Consider the following 19,745-nt stretch of genomic DNA (forward strand, 5'->3'; position numbering starts at 1 on the left):
GTAGAAAGTAGGTTAATATGGCAAGCATTTATAGTGGCAGTTCTGATAATATGAAACTAGAGAGTGAGTACTCCAAAGTGAAAGCTATTAGATGGTTTCTTAGTTAAATGATACTGACTAGATGCTAGTTAGCTTGCCTATTGACTTAGAATTCTAAAATATCTTACTCAGTAGCATTGTCTCTCTCAGTGGAAGAGTTCAGGCCTTCTCTTAAACTGAAAGGTTACCTAAGTCCATTGTTCATGTGTGTGTGAAAGAAGTTGGCTCAGTGATCATAATGTATGCTGTAACAGCACTGTATGTAAAGGGCAAATGAAATGTGTAAACCTCTTGGCAACATAAAAATCACAGTCTGGTGGAAAATTGTATTTGTCCTTAGAGGACTAGGTGGTGGTATATTGCCAATGTATGTTTCCCCTCATGCCATTTGTAAAGTTAGAAATGGAGATATTAGTGGATGCTGGATTCCTGTAGGGGGGGTGTCTACTACTTACATATATTTTTTTAAATTTAGATTCTGAAAGTGCTGTGCTGTTTGTATCTTCAATGTTGTTTGTCACTGATGTAGTAAGCTGGGAGAAATTTCGGTGATTGCAGGGAGAATTTCCTATTTTTTAATGTTCAAGTTTTATGATGGCAGTAGGGTTATTGCAATATATAGAAATGATACATATTTGTGTATGTGCTTGTGTGGATGCTGTTGTTTGCATAACCCACTTACAGATCAAGTGAATATGTTTATATATAAGCTTACCCCTTATTTATTTATCTAAGTTCTTGTGTTTGAGATATAAAATTAATCAAGATGAAACAGTGTGATAATACATTTGTTGACCTTTACAGGACCATCCCTGGAGGCAGGTGGCTGCGTGTGGTGTGTGGCCTGTGGATGAGGACCATCATGTCCGGTGCCAGGAAGAGGGTAAGCGTAACTGGCCTTCAGGAGACGCTGAAGTATTTGAAGTATTGCATTTTCCCATACCTTTTAGTGTATTGGTTTTACTTAGCTGTTTAGTCAGATTATTGTTATTACTGTTATTGTTTTATCGTTTTATTTAGAACTTTGGTCTAGAATCACAATATGATTTCTTGCATTTTTCTATTAGTAGTTGAGAGATAGTGCCATGTTATTTTTCTCCATGTTATGAAATCTTTGATGTATTTGTATTCTGTGGCTGTAGATATATATTTTGATGTTCTTATAGTGTTGTTTTATTTATTTATTTCACTTTATTAGTGGTTTAGCTAGCAATGAATGAAATCTAGATATGCAAAAAATGAGAAAAAGGTCTTGCTTATCATTTGTATTGAGTTACAAGATGAATAAGAAATGGTTATGCCCAAATCAAAAGAAACATTTGAAAGAATTGGATGAAATATGAGAAACATTTTGACGGCAAGAGACAATTTTATAGAAATATTTTCATGCTTCAATATTCATCACAATTTTGTAAACATTTTGATAGAAAACAGAAATCAACAATAAATGAAATAGAATATAGAAAAAGACAAGTGGATTCTGTGGAGATTTAGGTGTTTTTAACAGATATGATCATGGGAGTTATAAAACTAAGTCTTACTGATTTTATGATAGTTACCCAATTCATGATACAGGTTAACAATATATTTAGCCTTAGAGAAATAGTTAAAGTTGGTTCAATTCAGTGAGTAACAAATCAATCATATTTATACACTAAGTTTTCCATTTCATTGACAAGTGTGCCACTTTGAATACAAAAAGGACTATGGTGTTGTAGTACATCAACAAGGTAGATTAATTAAACGAGATAAACATCGGTCAGACAGTAAATGAAACTGACCAAAGTTATAAAGAAAATAAACGGCTAGCAAGATAAAAATTACCCAAAACATACACGGTAGATGATACGTGATATCTAGATTTAAAGGGAGTAGGGAGAATGAAAGAGATAGGAGTTTATTCTTTCACTGGGATGACTGTGGTTTACATGACATTTACACTGTGCTTTTAGTTGGCTGGCTGCATGTACACAGATGGCTCAACAAGTACCAAGTCACTGTGGAGTCAATTACTCATCCTACTTTTCTCACCTGTTTACCCTTTTCTTTGACTTTGGGTAAAATAGCATTAGAAAAAAAAAACCCCTGAAAAATCAAGAATTGGGAAAACTAGGTGAGATCTTGTTGGACATATAAATTGACCTTGGTGTTTGAGCACTTGTGGGGTCGTCTTTGTGCAACAAAATTCACAGTGGACGGTACATGTACCACTGTACAGTGTTGAATAATATATGACAAAGTACAAGCACCCTATCAATGAAAATAAGATGCATTTAGGAATAGGTTATGTAATATTTAATTTGTGACCTACGATACCTAAATTAGGATAGGCCTTTGGCTAAGGATGAAACTATTTTTGTTTTCTGTTTGGAGAGGTATATTTATACAAATATATTTATTACTCAGTGGAATGTAATCACTTCTAGAAATTATTGGGTAAGCTTAGGTCTACAGTATTAACATTTGGATGTGTTAATATTTTGCTCAGAAGCAATATGCAGATAGTAATCATGATGTAATAAGAATGTACCTTTTGATATACAAATAATGTTGTATGTTTAGGCCTTATACATATCTGTAGGTTCTACTTTTGTCAATAAATGTTTTCGTTATTTTGATTATTTAATATCATTGCTAGTCACAGTGGGATATACTTCCATATATATTTAGAAAAATCTTTATTGCAAACTATAACATGTAGGTATACTGTAAAGCAGGCTATAAGAAGTGATATGATAAAACTGATGAATGTAGCTTCATATGATATACACAAATAATTTTCACAGTAAGCCAGAAATGTGTAGGAAATCTTGAGATGAATTTTCTTTTTGTCTTTATGTGACCTTGCGATTATCCACATGTTCTTGGTTCACAGTAAAAAAAAATCTTTGTTTATTGATTCACCTTATTACACTGGTAGTAGAAGTGCCTCTCAGGCTTCTTAGCTGGTTAGTAAAAAGAGAAAAGGGAATATAGATCTCATTCGTTAATTTATTTGTATACATATTTTTCAATGTCTCGTTGTTTTGCTGAATTTACCTTCATGTTAATTGATCATTTAGGAAATAACTGAAAATAGTAAAATCATTTTTTTTGACTTGCAAAACATTGATCTTAGACTACAAGTCAAATGTTTAGGGAAAAAGAAGCTATAATATTGCACCATGAGCATACATCATCAACCCGTTCTCCATTTCATGTTATCACCTTTTTCATAGTTTTCACCCCAACAGTCACTAACACTACTTTAGTGCTCACTTACTTGCCTGTTCTTTTTTTATATGTTTAAATCAATAAAAATGCAAGTTTTTTTGTTGTTGTTCCATCTTATAAATATAAATGACACACATGCTTGTTATTCTTACATAGTTACATCTTCACCCAAATTTCCAATCTCCAATTGTAGAATCATTTGACCAAATAGATGTCTGAATAATTTAGCATATTTGTGATTGTGAGAAGAAAGAAAATTCATTATAACATTTCTATATCGGTCCATTGTTTTAGATTTTTTTGTGATTGTGATATTTGTATGTGAAAAATGTTTCAAGAGCAGAATGATAATATAATAGGTTGTTTTAAATAGCACATGAAACAAACCACCCATAAGAGAATAAAATGAGTGTCTTGAGAGGAATATGTATTTGATGAATTAATTGTATACAGTGCTAAATTATAGCAACCCCATGATAAAGGGTAATCATTGCATAAACATGAGGGGAATATCCTTTACCTCATAGGCTATATTGTTTCTTCCAAGTCAAATGTTAGCTCTAGCCCTTGTCAAGAGATGTTTTTTTGAAGCACATTTGGGGTTATAGAAATGGAATACAGCACTTTGCACTCATGCCTTTAAAAGTGTATGACACTGTATGAGAATAATAGTGTCTGAAGAGGATAATGCCTTACATTATGTTACATGTTTCATTTGCATAATATATTTACTGATAAACAGGGCCATGAGATTTGAAATGTCGCAGAAAGTTCCCAGATACATGTATTTTCCTTTTTTAATTTAAACTAATTGAGGAAACTACTGTACATTGGTTGGCATGCTTCTAAATGATAGGGTGACCTAACTGTTCTGACTGTGACTGTACTAATATGCTGGGCCAATTTTAGCATTACATTAACTGATCTCTCTTGTTTAGAAGAAGAAAAAATCTTAATACGTGGCGAATTACAGTCTCAGTAGTTGGGCCATTCATCCAGTGTATTTTATTGGGAACACTTAGCATGCCGAGACTTGGGTTGGATCTATAGTCTTCCCTCCCCCCCTCCCCCCCTATAGGTGTTGGTGCTCGGTGGAGGTGCGGGCGTCTGCTCGTGTAGAAATGCCCCTAATTATTATTTTGCATTTTAACCTTTTACTTGTTTCTTTTATCATATTTGTTCTATTCTGTTTTCTGTTCAGATTATTATAATAGTATGTAAATGTAGAAGAGATATAGGTAACAAGGCTTTTTGATTATTATAATATTTGCATGTATATCACTGGAGATCATCTTGTCACTCGTCTCCCCAATCTGCATTGTTTAATTTAATTTCTCTTCTTGTTTGTTTTGTTTTTATCATTTCAGTTGTAACTGGAGTTGCCCACTTTGTCTTCTTCTTACTTAGGCAAGTGGTTCATGGTTTATCATTTTGCAGTATTAGTCTAGCAACAAATTTTATCTTGAGAGAAAAAAAGTAGACGATCGATGCTGTGCTTCTTGTAGAGTTAAACCTGGAGATGCAAACAAGATACCTCCAAATGCAAGATATGCTAAGAGTTATGTTCATCAGGTGTAGAGATTCCCCACTTCTGGTGAATTTTGCATACCTCCTTACTTCTGGTATTTGAAATAGTAATTAATCAGAAGATTGTAATTAAATTTGTATGACAAGCAGTAAATGACCCTAAACCTTAGGGCCGATGAAAGTATTTTAGATTTAATAGTAAGTAATTAATAGATGACTAAGCTGAATTAGCTTGATGTGCATTATTACTGATGTTATCATAAAATTGTTTTGGATTAATAGGTCATCAGTAGTCTTGTAGGGAAGCCACTCAGTTATGTATATTTTTAGATTTATTTATTTTACTTCCCCTTTTATCTTCGAAGACCCTTATACTTTATAAATACTTGAGGTGGTTCAGATTTGCATTGTAGCTGCTCCATATTGTATGCATAAAGAATTTTTTTTCCAATGATAATGGAGATTGAAAATTTTTATAACATGCTTGACAGTTACACAATATTTCTTGCTTATGACATTCACTTTTTTTGCACAGAGGATCGTCCGCTTGCTATCTCGATAGTAATTTAATTATTTTGTGTGACTTTCTCATTGTTTTCCCAATTTTTAAAATATTTGAAAGAGCTTTTATGTTGTTTCATACTTCAGTTTAAATGTATACCTATAATATATATTTTTTTCTTTTTCAAGTTTTTGCCACAGTGAGGAAGTTACATAGTGGAAGACCCTGTTGGCAAATAACCATATGATGCTTTTACTAACTCATAAGATACTGGCCTTTATTGCTCATCAGTTGCTTTTACTATTTCAAGAATGTATAAACAGAGAAAGAAAATTGTGAAAAGTAACGACGACGACTAAGTTTGTTTTTTTCTATTTGTGTTACGATTATAGATTAGCTGCTGGTATAATAAAATGTGGCTGTATGTTGTTTTGCTTCTTTTTTTGAGATCATGTCAGGGGTTTTGTTATTGAAAGTGTTAATTAAACACCTGTGACTACACAGAAGTATTGATTTGACATTCAAAAAATTATTTCATTATCTATGTATGTGCATGTTGTGTTTTAAAATGCTTTCTAAAGCTTGAGTTGGGATTGGCTTAAATATTCAACAGAGGTCATATTAGCTCACACTGTTTTGTGGCATCCACATCAGAGAAACTTTGTCACTTTGTCTAGGAATAACAGATGTTGCAAATGTTGCATTGTCTTGTATTGTTAAAAAGCTGTCAGATGATGAGCTGTGGGCTCATATATATCTTGTAAAATAAAGTAATGAAAAACAGTTTTTATGACCCGATATATATATATTTTGATAATGCAGCTATCTGAATGTAATCCTACTAATCATTATGAACTTTTACTACTCATGTTGGTGACATTGGAAATGTATTGAATAAAACTGACATTCCTAGAATTTTAGAATATGTAATGTTTTTGTTTAATAAAGAGGCTTAAGTTAGTAACTGAAAGACTTTTTTGCTGTATCAGTTGGTTTAAATCTTATATTGTCTTGAGGCTAGAAGCTGCATAGGAAGTATTATACATTTGTAATTTACTTTTATGGTGCATTATGTACATGTATGTATACTTTTTTCTTCAAACCTTTATGCAAGAGTTGAATTCCATTATCTTTCCAGTTAGTAAAGGGAGCATATTGTAAGAGTTATTCTTCAACATTTGCATGCTTTTATTTTATTATTATGTATATTTTTTTAACCAAAACTCCTTTATTAAAAATCCTTTATGATCTTTCAAGGTTGTGGACCGTTTTCCTGACCTTCCTTCCCCTTTCCTAATGCAGGATGGGGACAGCGAGGGTGACAGTGGGTTCGTGACACCAGACAGCACCACCAAAGAGAGGGAGTCACGCTTCGTAGAGGGCCAGGATGTACTCTCGCATGGAAAGGACGGCCTGTATTATCTAGGAACTATAGTTGTGGTGAGGAGCTACCAGCCTCTTTCCTTCATCTTCTTCATTCTTCTTCAACTGGGCTGTTTATTCTTTTCTTCGATTGTGTCTTGCATCACTTGGGCATTTTTTTTTTTTTTCTCAAGTTTGAGAATTTCTAAAGGGAAAAGGTTTTTCTCCCTCATCATCACCACCATATCACTGTATATATTCCATTGTATTCTTTCTCAAATGTTATGGGTCTTCTTTTCTCTATCTGAATTGGGATTCTTTAATAACAAATGTACATCTGTTTATAGAATGATAGTATCTTTATTAGTGGGAAACTGAGGACTAATTGGCCTAGTGGTAGAGAGTTGGCTCTGGATGCAATTCATAGTGAAATCCCCTTGCAGGTTGACAGTGAAAATGAACGTTGCCTGGTGCAGTTTGAGGACAGCACGGCCCACTGGTCCCTCTACAAAGACCTCACCAAGCTGAAACTGCCTGAGTCTGATGATCTCTGTGTTATATGCAAGTCTTCCAAAAGCTGGGATACAAATGAAATTGTTTTGTGTCACATATGTGAGCAAGGCTACCATCAAGATTGTCTCCAGGTACAGAATTTAGCTCTCTTATCCTCTCCAGTAAAGATAAATAATCAAGAATGTTTTAAACATTAAATATTTTCTGTGTCGTTTCCCAAGAAAAGATTCCTCTCTGTTACAGCCAAGGATAGGGAAGGAATATTGTGAGCCTGATAGCCAGTGGGAGTGTCCAAGGTGTGCAGGCCACTCAGCCATGGAGAAAGAAGAACGTAAAAAATCAAGGGAGAATTCTCCACGCAAGCAGCGACCACGGCCACAGCAGCAACAACCTGAGAATACCAAACTAGACCTGCCATATGATGTAAGTAAGATGAAGCTTGGTAGCATATCATGAATAGATTAATAGTAGTATATAAAGTATTATTATTCTGGTGTATCATATTTGCTCTTTTAGATGATAATGTGTGAAATAGCAGGTATAAAACTGTGAATCTCACTTTGGTCAATTCAGCTAAATGGAGTTACACATATGAAAAGAGCAAATATCTAAATATGTTAACGAAATCCTACTAATTTTGTTCCAAAACGTTTGTCAGATTAACAGCTTAACATGGGACCAAGGTCACAAAAGCAACAGAGAGCAAACGTACTGCTACTGCGGTGGACCAGGAGAATGGTATAACCGCATGCTTCAGTGCCAACGATGTAAACAGTGGTTCCATGAAGCCTGTGTTGATTGTCTACATCTGTCCCTCTTGTATGGTGATAGGTGAGTTGTTTCATAATATTTTTTCATGGTTGATGATACATCCCATTTGTGCTTATATGTATTTTTGTTGTTGTTTTTTTCACCTACGTTTTGTATCCATGCTTTTTAACCCAGCCTTCCTTCCTCTTTTTGTTCCTGTTCCTTTTCTTCCTCCTTTCTCTTCCTCCTCCTCCTTCTAATTTCCCTCCTCTTTTCCCTTCTCCTCTTCCTCTTTTCCCTTCTCCTCCTCCTCCTTTCCCTTCTCCTCCTCCTCCTTTCCCTTCTCCTCCTCCTCCTTCCCTTCTCCTACTCCCCTTTCCCTTCTCCCCTCCCCTTTCCCTTCTCCTCCTCCTCCTTTCCCCTTCTCCTCCTCCTCCTTCCCTTCTCCTGTCCTCCTCCTTTCCCTCTCCTCCTCCTCCTTCCCTTCTCCTCCTCCTCCTTGCCCTTCTCCTCCTCCTCCTTTCCCTTCTCCTCCTCCACTTATCCCTGCTTCCTCCTCCTCCTTTCTTCTCCTCCTCCTCCTTTTCCCTTCTCCTCTTCCTCCTTTCCATTCCCTCTTCCCCCTTTCCCTTCTCCCTTCCCCTTTCCTTCTCCCCGCCTCCTTTCCCTTCCCTCTTCTCCGTTCCCTCTCATCTTCCTCCTATTTCCCTTCGCCTCCTCCTCCTTTCCTTCTCCTGTCCTCCTCCTTTCCCTTCTCCTGCCCTCCTCCTTTCCCTCTCCGCCTCCTCTTCTCCTTCTCCTCGCTCCTCCTTTCCTTCTCCTCCTCCTCCTTTTCCTTCTCCTCCTTTCCCTTCTCCTCCTCCTCCTTTCCCTTCTCCTCCTCCTCCTTTCCCTTCTCCTCCTCCTCCTTTCCCTTCTCCTCCTCCTCCTTTCCCTTCTCCTCCTCCTCCTTTCCCTTCTCCTCCTCCTCCTTTCCCTTCTCCTCCTCCTCCTTTCCCTTCTCCTCCTCCTCCTTTCCCTTCTCCTCCTCCTCCTTTCCCTTCTCCTCCTCCTCCTTTCCCTTCTCCTCCTCCTCCTTTCCCTTCTCCTCCTCCTCCTTTCCCTTCTCCTCCTCCTCCTTTCCCTTCTCCTCTTCCTCCTTTCCCTTCTCTCCTCCTTTCCCTCTCCTCTTCCTCCTTCCTTCTCTCTCCTCCTTTCCCTTCTCCTCCTTCCTCCTTTCCCCTTCTCCTCCTCCCCTTTCCCTTCTTCCTCCTTTCCTTCTCCTCCTCCTCCTTTCCCTTCTCCTCCTCCTCCTTTCCCTTCTCCTCCTCCTCCTTTCCCTTCTCCTCCTCCTCCTTTCCCTTCTCCTCCTCCCCCCTTCCCTTCTCCTCCTCCTCCTTTCCCTTCTCCTCCTCCTCCTTTCCCTTCTCCTCCTCCTCCTTTCCCTTCTCCTCCTCCTCCTTTCCCTTCTCCTCCTCCTCCTTTTCCTCCTCCTCCTCCTCCTTTCCTCCTCCTCCTCCTCCTCCTCCTCCTCCTCCTCCTCCTCTTTCCTCCTCCTCCTCCTCCTCCTCTTCCTCCTCCTCCTCCTCCTCCTCCTCCTCCTCCTTCTTCCTTCCATGCTCCCCCTCCTCCTCCTCCTTCTTCCTTCCATGCTCCCCCTCCTCCTCCTCCTTCTTCCTTCCATGCTCCCCCTCCTCCTCCTCCTCCTTCCTTCCATGCTCCTCCTCCTCCTCCTTCCTTCCATGCTCCTCCTCCTCCTCCTTCCTTCCATGCTCCTCCTCCTCCTCCTCCTCCTTCCTTCCATGCTCCTCCTCCTCCTCCTCCTCCTTCCTTCCATGCTCCTCCTCCTCCTCCTCCTCCTTCCTTCCATGCTCCTCCTCCTCCTCCTCCTCCTTCCTTCCATGCTCCTCCTCCTCCTCCTCCTCCTTCCTTCCATGCTCCTCCTCCTCCTCCTCCTCCTTCCTTCCATGCTCCTCCTCCTCCTCCTCCTCCTTCCTTCCATGCTCCTCCTCCTCCTCCTCCTCCTTCCTTCCATGCTCCTCCTCCTCCTCCTCCTCCTTCCTTCCATGCTCCTCCTCCTCCTCCTCCTCCTTCCTTCCATGCTCCTCCTCCTCCTCCTCCTCCTTCCTTCCATGCTCCTCCTCCTCCTCCTCCCCCTTCCTCCCATCCTCCTCCTCCTCCTCCTCCTCCTTCCTTCCATGCTCCTCCTCCTCCTCCTCCTCCTTCCTTCCATGCTCCTCCTCCTCCTCCTTCCTTCCATGCCCCTCCTCCTCCCTCATTACCTCCTTCCTTCCATGTCCCTCCTCCTCCCTCATTACCTCCTTCCTTCCATGCCCCTCCTCCTCCCTCATTACCTCCTTCCTTCCATGCCCCTCCTCCTCCCTCATTACCTTGTCCTCCTCCTCCCTCATTACCACCTCGGCCTCCTCCTCCTCATCCCTCATTAACACTTCGGCCTCCTCCTCCTCATCCCTCATTAACACTTCGGCCTCCTCCTCCCTCATTACCTCCTCCTCCTCCTCATCCCTCATTAACACTTCGGCCTCCTCCTCCCTCATTACCACCTCCTCCTCCTCCTCCTCCTCCTCCTCCTCCTCCTCCTCCTCCTCCTCCTCCTCCTCCTCCTCCTCCTCCTCCTCCTCCTCCTCCTCCTCCTCCTTTCCCTCCTCCTTTCCCTCCTCCTCCTCCTCCATGCTCCTCCATGCTCCTCCTCCTCCTCCTCCTCCTCCTCCTCCTCCTCCTCCTCCTCCTCCTCCTCCTCCTCCTCCTCCTCCTCCTCCTCCTCCTCCTTCTGTCCATGCTCCTCCTCCTCCTCCTCCTTCTTCTCTCCATGCTCCTCCTCCTCCTCCTCCTTCTTCTATCCATGCTCCTCCTCCTCCTTCTTTTCTCCATTGCTCCTCCTCCTCCTCCTCCTTCTTCTCTCCATGTTCCTCCTCCTCCTCCTCCTTCTTCTCTCCATGTTCCTCCTCCTCCTCCTCCTTCTTCTCTCCATGTTCCTCCTCCTCCTCCTCCTCCTTCTCTCCATACTCCTCCTCCTCCTCCTCCTCCTTCTCTCCATACTCCTCCTCCTCCTCCTCCTCCTTCTCTCCATACTCCTCCGTCTCCTCCTCCTCCTTCTCTCCATGTTCCTCCTCCTCCTCCTCCTCCTTCTCTCCATACTCCTCCTCCTCCTCCTCCTTCTCTCCATACTCCTCCGTCTCCTCCTCCTCCTTCTCTCCATGTTCCTCCTCCTCCTCCTCCTCCTCCTCCTCCTCCTCCTCCTCCTCCTCCTCCTCCTCCTCCTCCTCCTCCTCCTCCTCCTCCTTTCTCTCCTGCTCCTCCTCCTTTCTCTCCTCCTTTCTCTCCTGCTCCTCCTCCTTTCTCTCCTCCTTTCTCTCCTGCTCCTCCTCCTTTCTCTCCTCCTTTCTCTCCTCCTCCTTTCTCTCCTCCTTTCTCTCCTCCTCCTCCTCATTTCTCTCCTCCTCCTCCTCCTCCTCCTCCTTTCTCTCCTCCTCCTCCTCCTTTCTCTCTTCCTCCTCCTCCTCCTCCTTCTCTCCTCCTCCTCCTCCTTTCTCTCCTCCTCCTCCTCCTTTCTCTCCTCCTCCTCCTCCTTTCTCTCCTCCTCCTCCTCCTCCTTTCTCTCCTCCTCCTCCTCCTTTCTCTCCTCCTCCTCCTCCTCCTTTCTCTCCTCCTCCTCCTCCTTTCTCTCCTCCTCCTCCTCCTTTCTCTCCTCCTCCTCCTTCTTTCTCTCCTCCCCTTCTTCCTCCTTCCTTTTGTTCTCTTTTCCTTTGTTGCCCCTTTCCCTCTATTTTAATGTTTGTTACATTTCACATCCTCCTTAACAAGCCTTCTATGATTTGATATTTTTAAATTTTATTTTATAATGTAGATTTGATGTAGAAATTTGTAAAATGATTAACCTGTTTTATATTTGAAGATATTTGATTCTGCACTGTGTTTCTGGCTTGCAAATGGTTTTTTGACGTTCTGTGTTCTCTTGCAGGTTTTATGTTTTTGTATGTGCTTTGTGCAATGAAGGAACAGAATTCCTTCATAGATTAGATGTGAAGTGGGTAGATGTTGTGCATCTATCAATATTTAATCTAACTTTGCAAGATTCCAAAACTTACTTTGAGTATGAGGACACCATCACACAGTGGATTAATGATAACTGGGAATTATTGCAAGCACCACTAGGGGTAAGTTGTGTATGTGTTGTTTTTTTTTGTTTTTGTTTTTCTCCCTTCTCTCTCTCTCTCTCCCTCTGTTGCTTATTCTCTAAATTTCCTTTTTCTTTGATGTTGGATATCTTTCCCAGTTCCTTTTTTTGGAATTTATTTCTTTGATTTCTCTCTCTACTACCCATCTCATCCTACGAATTCCGTAAATTTCTCTCTGCTTATATTCCTTTCCGATCTCGTCTCTCTCTCTTTCCTCTCCTCATCAGCTTATCATCATCCTTGTACCATTCTTCTGTCTCCAATTTGGTCATTTCTTCCTTTCTTCTTTTCAAAGTAGTGGAAGTTAGATTACCGTTATATAGAAAACATGTTTGTGAATTATATGATTCAATAGATGTGAGCTGCTTTTAAATTTTGGAGCTGCAATTTTTACATGAATTGTAACTTAACAGATTTTACATTTTCTTTGGTTTCAGCTTCAAAACATTCGAGTTAGTGAGAGGAAACACGAGGTATTAAGAGTCCTGGAAGGAAATAGACCAAGGTTTGTAAGCAAGTAATTTAGTGTTGTAGTTTGGATAGGTAAAGGGAAGATGAGTGAATACAGATAGGAGTGTACATAATCATAGTTTTTTTTTGTTTTTTTTGTGTGTGTGTCTGTCTGTCTGTGTCTGTCTGTCTGTCTGTCTGTCTGTCTGTCTGTGTCTGTCTGTCTGTCTGTCTGTCTGTCTGTCTGTCTGTCTGTGACTTCAAGTGTCTGCATCTGAGTTGTTCTTGACAAAAAGAGGGATAGAAAATGAAAGTAGAAAAAATGGAATACTCCTTACCCCTCCAGTAGAGTAAAAGAAAGTAAAAAACGGACATGCCAAGGGAGTTTTGGGCTTAAATGTGAATAAGAAAAAATATGAGCCTTGCATGTTTGTATTTCAATATTCCATGAACCAGGTGCTATATGAAGTTTTATATATTTATATATTTATTTATTTATTTATTTCCTTTTTTTTTGTGAAAATGTTTTTTAGAGAAGTAGGTTTATAGAAAAGATTTTGATTATAGGATAAATGTAACATAATTCAGTATTTGGGTTAGCAATATAAACAAGATCTTTGCTGATGGGTATGAGACCTCACTTGATTTCCCCTTTCCTTGATCTTTATTTATTTATTTATTTTTCTAATGCAGTTGATATTGATGCATGATCTCAGTATTGACATTGATTATTATGATGTAACTAATGATACTAATAGCAATTAGAAATGAAAAAATCCTTCTGAACAACAAGGAAAAGTGTAAACAGATGAGATGGGTAGGACTCAGTGAACCTGACATGTATTTTTGGAATCCAGGCATCAGTGGCTTAGCTAACTGCTGGTACTGTAGTAAGCTGTTGTATTTTGATGTTTCTCCTAGCCATATTAAGATGTCTGAAAATGGTAAAGACAAATTTCCTTTTCATTTTCATCTATTTTTAACTCACCAATGCAATCATATGTGACACAAGTGCTTCACGGCTTTATCATTGCCCTGCCAACAGGTTTAAATGTGGTCGGGAAATAAAAAAGAAAACCAGTATATGGGGCCTAAGAGTACGTGTCCCACCCCCTGTGCCAGCTATTACTCTGCCTGCCGTGGGTGTTATCACAGAAGACTCCATCAAACACATAACCCTAAGAAACAAAAAGACTCGCAATGCTGACAGGTAAGAACCCTTGGGCTATTCTCCTTTCTTTGTGATCTTTACGTTGTGCAGAATTATAAGGGGAAAAATACTGGCCAAAACAACAAATTTTTAAGTGTGAATTCATGTTTTCTTTTGCTTGAATTATGCTTGCAACATGGTTAGTATTTTTTGGCTACATTTTATCTTAATTGTTTATTTCTGTGTATTCCTTGTTAGGAACTGTACGAAGTTTCTGATTTGATTAAATGTTAGGTTCATAACAAACTACTTTTTGGAAATTCTCTAGTGCAGTAAATAAGATTTAAGGTTTATTTATTAATTTTTTTCCACTTATCCATACTTCATTATTTGAAAGAAAAGTATACATATATGAAGTAGATATATAATCCCACTTAAATGTCCAGAAACATGTAGACATATACATATAATTTGCCCATGAAAAGGGAGGATATTCATCTATGAAAAATACAGGTCTTGCTTTCTCTTCCTCTTGCAGCCCTCCAATACCCCGAAGTTATAAGCTGCGCGAGGACAAGCAAGAGGAGGTGGACGAGGCTCTGGCACGGTTCAGCCCTGCCAAGAAGCGAGCTCTGTCTCCCAGTACCCTTGAGCAGGAGGAGGAGAGTCCCAACAGCGGCAGCGTTAGACGAAAGAGAAAACGCGAGTTGGACATTCTCATGGATGATAAAAAGGTATTTGGCCTTGTTTGTAGTTTTTAGAGTTTTTTAATTTATTTATTTCTTTGTGCGTTGTCCACAGTGTTTTTGTTTAAGTAATTTTGTCAACACATTTATGGCTCCTGAAGTGGTTTGTCACTGAGGAGTTGATTACTAGGCCTATTTTACCACTCCTATTTATCTCCATTCCTTGATTTTATTATTCTTTTCCGTTGCTATTATTATGGTTGTTGTTAATGTTATAATGATAATGATAATAATAGCATTAATAATGATGATAAACTTTTCAAATAAAATTTCAAGGAGTGAGGTAAACTGTTGTGATTAGATGGGCCTAGTAATTGACTCCTTGGTGACTTAACACTCTTGGAGCCATCTGTGTGTGAACAAAATTAATAATACTAAACTGCATTGGACAGTGCATGTGGAAATTTTTGCACTTTTCCAAGAGTTATGACTTGTTTGGCATTTGTCTTATTGTCATAATTGTTTTTCTTACGTACAAGAGAGATTAAGATAGAATTGATATACAAGAAAATAAATTTTATTTGATTGTATCATAATTATATACTTTTTATTTATGATTTTTAGAATTGTTTTTCTCTTTTCTTTCTTTCTTCTTTAAGGTTGGAGTAAGATGTTCCAATGTAAACTCCTTATTCCAGGCAAAGAAAATGATAGAAGAGGTAGGATCGGTTAAAGCCAATAGTACAACAGGCTCTCAAGCCCCGGTTAAAAGAAAACGAGGCCGGCCGCCCAAGAACCAGCAGAACCTACAATCAGCAAACGACCTGCGTGACTTGAAACAGAAAAGGGCACAGAAGCTTTTGAAAGAGGCGCTGAAACAGGTAAGGAGAGAAAGATCTGTTCTTTCTTTGTTTTTAGTTCTTCCACCCTTATCTTTATTGTAATACTGGCAATAGGATTTATTTGTCTGTATATGTTTGCATTTGAATTTCATTTGTTTTGTCCATTTAGTTTTTTTTTTTCCATTTTTTTAACCCTTTCACTGTGGTGAACCCTCGATACCCATTAGAAACATTCTTGTAATAATTTGACAGTGCCACTGTAGAGTATATATACATCGACTGTTCATGTCTGCCGAGAGGTGCTGAAACTGCATCATATCAGCTGCCATCATGTCGGATGTCAACAGTTTGGTATTTAATGTCTTGTGCGTATGTTGTTGTTGTATATATATAAAAAAAGGTATTTACCTTATTTTGCCAACACAAAATATGACAACATGACTATTCCTATGCCCATATTGTATGACTATATTTTCTAATCAGTCTGAAATACAGATTTTCCTCTTCTGTTTTCTTTGTATTTTTTCTGATTTTTGTTCTCTTTTGTACAACGGTGATTTGAGAAGACTGATTTTTGTTTTGCTTGTGACAAATATCTTGAGCTGATATACCAAAGTCAGAAGGGCAGATGTTGGGCACTGAAGGCATTCTTAATTATTATTGCACATTTTAAGTAGAATTTTTCTCAAAAACTAACACTGCCTACCTGGTCTGTGTGGTCCACAAGCTTCTAATCATTTTCTGATATGTTTGTGAATAAATAAGTACTGTATTGTGAGCAGGACCATATGTCACCTTCAAAAGGCTTTATGTTGGGGGTATAGGTTTTAGCCCATTTTTTTTCTTTTCTTTTTCTCTTTTCTTTCTGTCTTTTTCTTTTTTCTCCTCTTTTCTCTACTTTTGTTTTCCTTTTCAATTTGAGGATCGTTTCATGCGGCAGGAAAACTGAGATAGTAGTAATAAACGGAAAGGGAAGAAGTTTGCCTTTTCTGGTGGTGTGATTTTTGCTGCAGTGGAAGGGTTAATTGCTGTTAATTACAATAAGTTATTTGAAGGTTTGAATGAATGGTTAATTAGATCTGGCTGAAAAAAAGTAATCTTTCTTTCTCCTGTTTACTTACTAGTTAGACTTACGTTATGAGTACTTTGTAGAAATTGTTTAAGAACCAGAAGGTGTAATGTATTACGACACAGCGCAGCATTTTCTTTTTTATTATTATTATTTTTTTCTGCCTGTCTTCGTAGACAGTTAGTTGATTTGATCTCATTTCCACAGGGCAAAGGTTTGCGGCCAGTTACCAAGTCAGGCCTTGGGATCACCACCCCAAATTCTATCACCCCTGGAGACACAAGCGGTGATGAAACCTCCTCGCACGGCACACTTGATTCCTTCATTCCTCCTCCATCCAACTTTGAGGGCCAGAACAATCCCTTCCTGAATCTCGACTCTCTCAGTTATGGCATGCCAGTCATCAGACCCCTAAAGCGAAAATTAAATGAGAACGACATCCGCATTGGCAAAAATGGGGAGGTGAAGCGGAGACGCTTCCGCAAAAAGTGCGACAAGGCGAAGCTAATGTTCCTACTACAGAATGGCGCCATTAATATGAATGGTGGAAATGACATCAGGTTGAATGGCACCAACAGCATAAAGAATTGTGTGGACTATGCACTAAGTGGGAGACTGAATTCCAGCAACAAGATGGAGGATGGTAGTGAAGGAGGCGAGGATGCCAAAGTGGGTGACACTGGTTTCTCATATAGTGACCTGAAGTCGACCGTCAATAATTACTTCGGCGCTGCAAACAGAATAGCGAATGGTGAAAAGTTCCATGTGTTAGCGAGGAGAGTAAGTCTTGAAGAGAAAGTCCAGTACCTCATAGAATGGGACTGTCCGAGTTCCTCCTAGGCCAAGGTGTAAAGCCTTGTCTTTATTCTTCATCCATCTAGACTCTAGCGGCAATGAAACATTTCCTGTGTTTCGTTGGCATTTCAACTCTTGTGATATTACTCTTGAGTCTGAAGTGCTTCCTCACCGCTGTAGTCAAAGTGGATGAAGGATTTAGTCATTTTGTTGAGCCATTAGTTGTAGTACGAAGGTTTATTCTTGCAAAGTCATTTTAGATATGCAGAGCAAGAAGGTGGAGTCAGTTGTGAATGCAAGACTTGCATAAGGCACCAACCCTATAACCACATTAAGACTGTGTTCATCATACACTGCCAGAATGAACGATACAGAGTGCGCGAGGTTTGTGTCATGCAGTGAACAACCTCATTCTTTTAAGTTTTGTGATATGGTTGCTTTGGGTGAACAGGGAAGATAGAGCAAAATATTTTTAAATGTTTAAATTCTCAAGAACTATGGTAGTGGAAAAAGTGCGGGAAGTGAGAACATTTAAAATAACTGTGGCTTGTGGATGTGACCAGTGATATTGAGCGATACTGGAATTACCCTTAGCAACCACATACAAACATTTGTACTATTTGTTTAGTCATGTACATAAGTCGTGTATTTGTTTTATGGTTACAATTATCTGGTGAAATAAACTTCAGACTTGTGTTCGTGTATGACTGAGGGTGAGTGATTCCAAAAGAAGAAACAGGACACTTGCGACAGGGCACTTGGAAGTTGTTCAAGATGAGGCTGAGTGTCTGCCTCCTGTTGAGGATGTAAGTTTGAGTGGCTCATTAACTTATTATTATTATTATTATTACTTTTATTGTTATTATCCCTGTTATTATTATTTCATTATTATTATTATTATTATTATTATTATTATTATTATTATTATTATTATTATTATTATTATTATTATTATTATTATTATTATTATTATTATTATTATTATTGTATTATTATATAATCATTTTAACAATCATTTAAATTTTTGTTTTATTGCTGTGATTTTTGGTTATCCCTACTATTATTATCATTATTGGTAATATTTAGTACTTTTATTACTTCTGTTGTTACCATCACCATTTTAAGTTAATTAATATAGTTATTTTTATTAATGTTACAGTTGTCATTTGTATTGTAAATATGATTATAATTATGATTATGATAATTTGTAATCACAATTATAATGATAATAGCAAAAGTATATTTGTTTCTTTTTTATTGGTATTAGTATCAGTATTATCATGATTATCTATGTTAACATCTTTTTGATCTTATTTTTCTTAGTTACTTAATATTTTTGCTTTTCCATTTTTATTATGATTATGATTATGGTATTTATGCATGAGAAGCCATGTTGTGTGTATCCACATGGACGCATTTGTAACTTGTTTTGTTGCCAAAGATAGCCAACAGAGTGTGGGGCATGCAGTAGGAGGAGGTCAGGTTATACAGAAAGATTTGCATAGTCAGAGCTTTGTCTAGGTCCTCTTTTGTTAAGTAAAGATTTCATCAATCAGTCCATTGTTGGGAGGGAGGGTGTATATATATGTTTTTGGAGGAAGTGGTTTTTATTTATTTACTCTTTTTTTAATTGTATGTTTTATGTTTTTGTTAGTGCGTCATTCAGTTCAGTGGGGTTTAACCTGATGTTTCAATCCCTACTGCTTGCCCTTTAACTTTCACTGCCACTATTCCATCGTGCTCAACTTGTAAGATGTTTCAAGCATTGCAGTGTGTGACATTCCAAGAGTCAGAAATCTGTCTGAGACATGTTTCAGCATTGTACCATTTACTGCCATTGACTATAGATGCTAGAGTACCTTATTTCTGTCCTCTTTGTATACATACCTATTGATGACAGTACAAAACGTTATCATGCATCAATCTTCCGTGACATGTACTAAGTGAAAGTAATGCAAAAAAAAATAAAAGTTGATTTTAGCATGGCACTTGTAACAGTTGATGAGAGATGCTGCCTAGTTGATAGTTTTCAGTATTTGATGACAGATATGTATCAGGAAATTTTAACCCTCATTATTTTCATAAATTTACCCTGTCCATGTCAAGAAGATAGTTGTTTTTTATTATTTTTTCATTATGATAATTATCATTATTATTATTTTGAATGGTGCTTAAGAATTGTCGTTGACTATTTGTTACATAAAAACGTGAAAAAAATATTAAAAAAGATAATTTCCCTGAATGTTTGGCGTATGCACCAACGCTGAATTCTTTGGAGAACTCACAACTTTTCCCTTTGTATAACGTTTTTTCTGATTAGTAGTTTGAATTGGTATATGTATTAGCTCTTACTTTTTGTTTTTGTGATGTGCACTCAGTTACAAGGCAGATGCCATTTTTTTTACTTATGTCCTGTTTATTTATTCACTTAATAATTTTTTCTTTCCTTTTTTTTTTCTTTTTTTATGTGACAATTTTCAAACTAGACTGTTGTGTTAATGTAAAGTGCCCCACTGCTGACTTCGTTCCCACAATCTCAGGTTTGATGCAAGTTAATGCTATTCTTATATGCCCACTTTATTCCCAACTTTGCCATATACAGATTACATTGATTTCTTTCAAGACCATTTTTTTTTTCCACAGCATTGTTGAAACACTGATTTGAAAGA

The 19,745-nt window shown here is 38.5% G+C and overlaps 1 protein-coding gene across 11 annotated transcripts in view; it reads left to right on the forward strand.

Moving 5' to 3' along the window:
- Nucleotides 1–18,006, forward strand: part of LOC125033596 (PHD finger protein 19-like) — a 28,317-nt gene extending 10,311 nt beyond the window's left edge. For 4 of the 11 annotated variants that reach the window (XM_047625262.1, XM_047625277.1, XM_047625253.1 and 1 more), the window contains 11 exons: nucleotides 844–922; nucleotides 6,539–6,721; nucleotides 7,087–7,287; nucleotides 7,400–7,579; nucleotides 7,815–7,987; nucleotides 11,868–12,063; nucleotides 12,522–12,589; nucleotides 13,580–13,744; nucleotides 14,223–14,418; nucleotides 15,030–15,251; nucleotides 16,489–18,006. In XM_047625262.1, coding sequence (XP_047481218.1) covers nucleotides 890–922; nucleotides 6,539–6,721; nucleotides 7,087–7,287; nucleotides 7,400–7,579; nucleotides 7,815–7,987; nucleotides 11,868–12,063; nucleotides 12,522–12,589; nucleotides 13,580–13,744; nucleotides 14,223–14,418; nucleotides 15,030–15,251; nucleotides 16,489–17,121 — 2,250 coding nt within the window. In that variant the 5' untranslated portion in view covers nucleotides 844–889 and the 3' untranslated portion in view covers nucleotides 17,122–18,006. Of the gene's footprint in view, nucleotides 1–843; nucleotides 923–4,619; nucleotides 4,660–6,538; nucleotides 6,722–7,086; nucleotides 7,288–7,399; nucleotides 7,580–7,814; nucleotides 7,988–11,867; nucleotides 12,064–12,521; nucleotides 12,590–13,579; nucleotides 13,745–14,222; nucleotides 14,419–15,029; nucleotides 15,252–16,488 lie in introns of all 11 variants that reach the window. The other 7 variants (XM_047625333.1, XM_047625316.1, XM_047625325.1 and 4 more) reach the window with 3 other exon arrangements.
- The last annotated feature ends 1,739 nt before the right edge of the window (nucleotides 18,007–19,745 follow it).

This window comes from Penaeus chinensis, chromosome 2 (genome assembly GCF_019202785.1).
Source record: "Penaeus chinensis breed Huanghai No. 1 chromosome 2, ASM1920278v2, whole genome shotgun sequence".
NCBI classification, from domain to species: domain Eukaryota; kingdom Metazoa; phylum Arthropoda; class Malacostraca; order Decapoda; family Penaeidae; genus Penaeus; species Penaeus chinensis.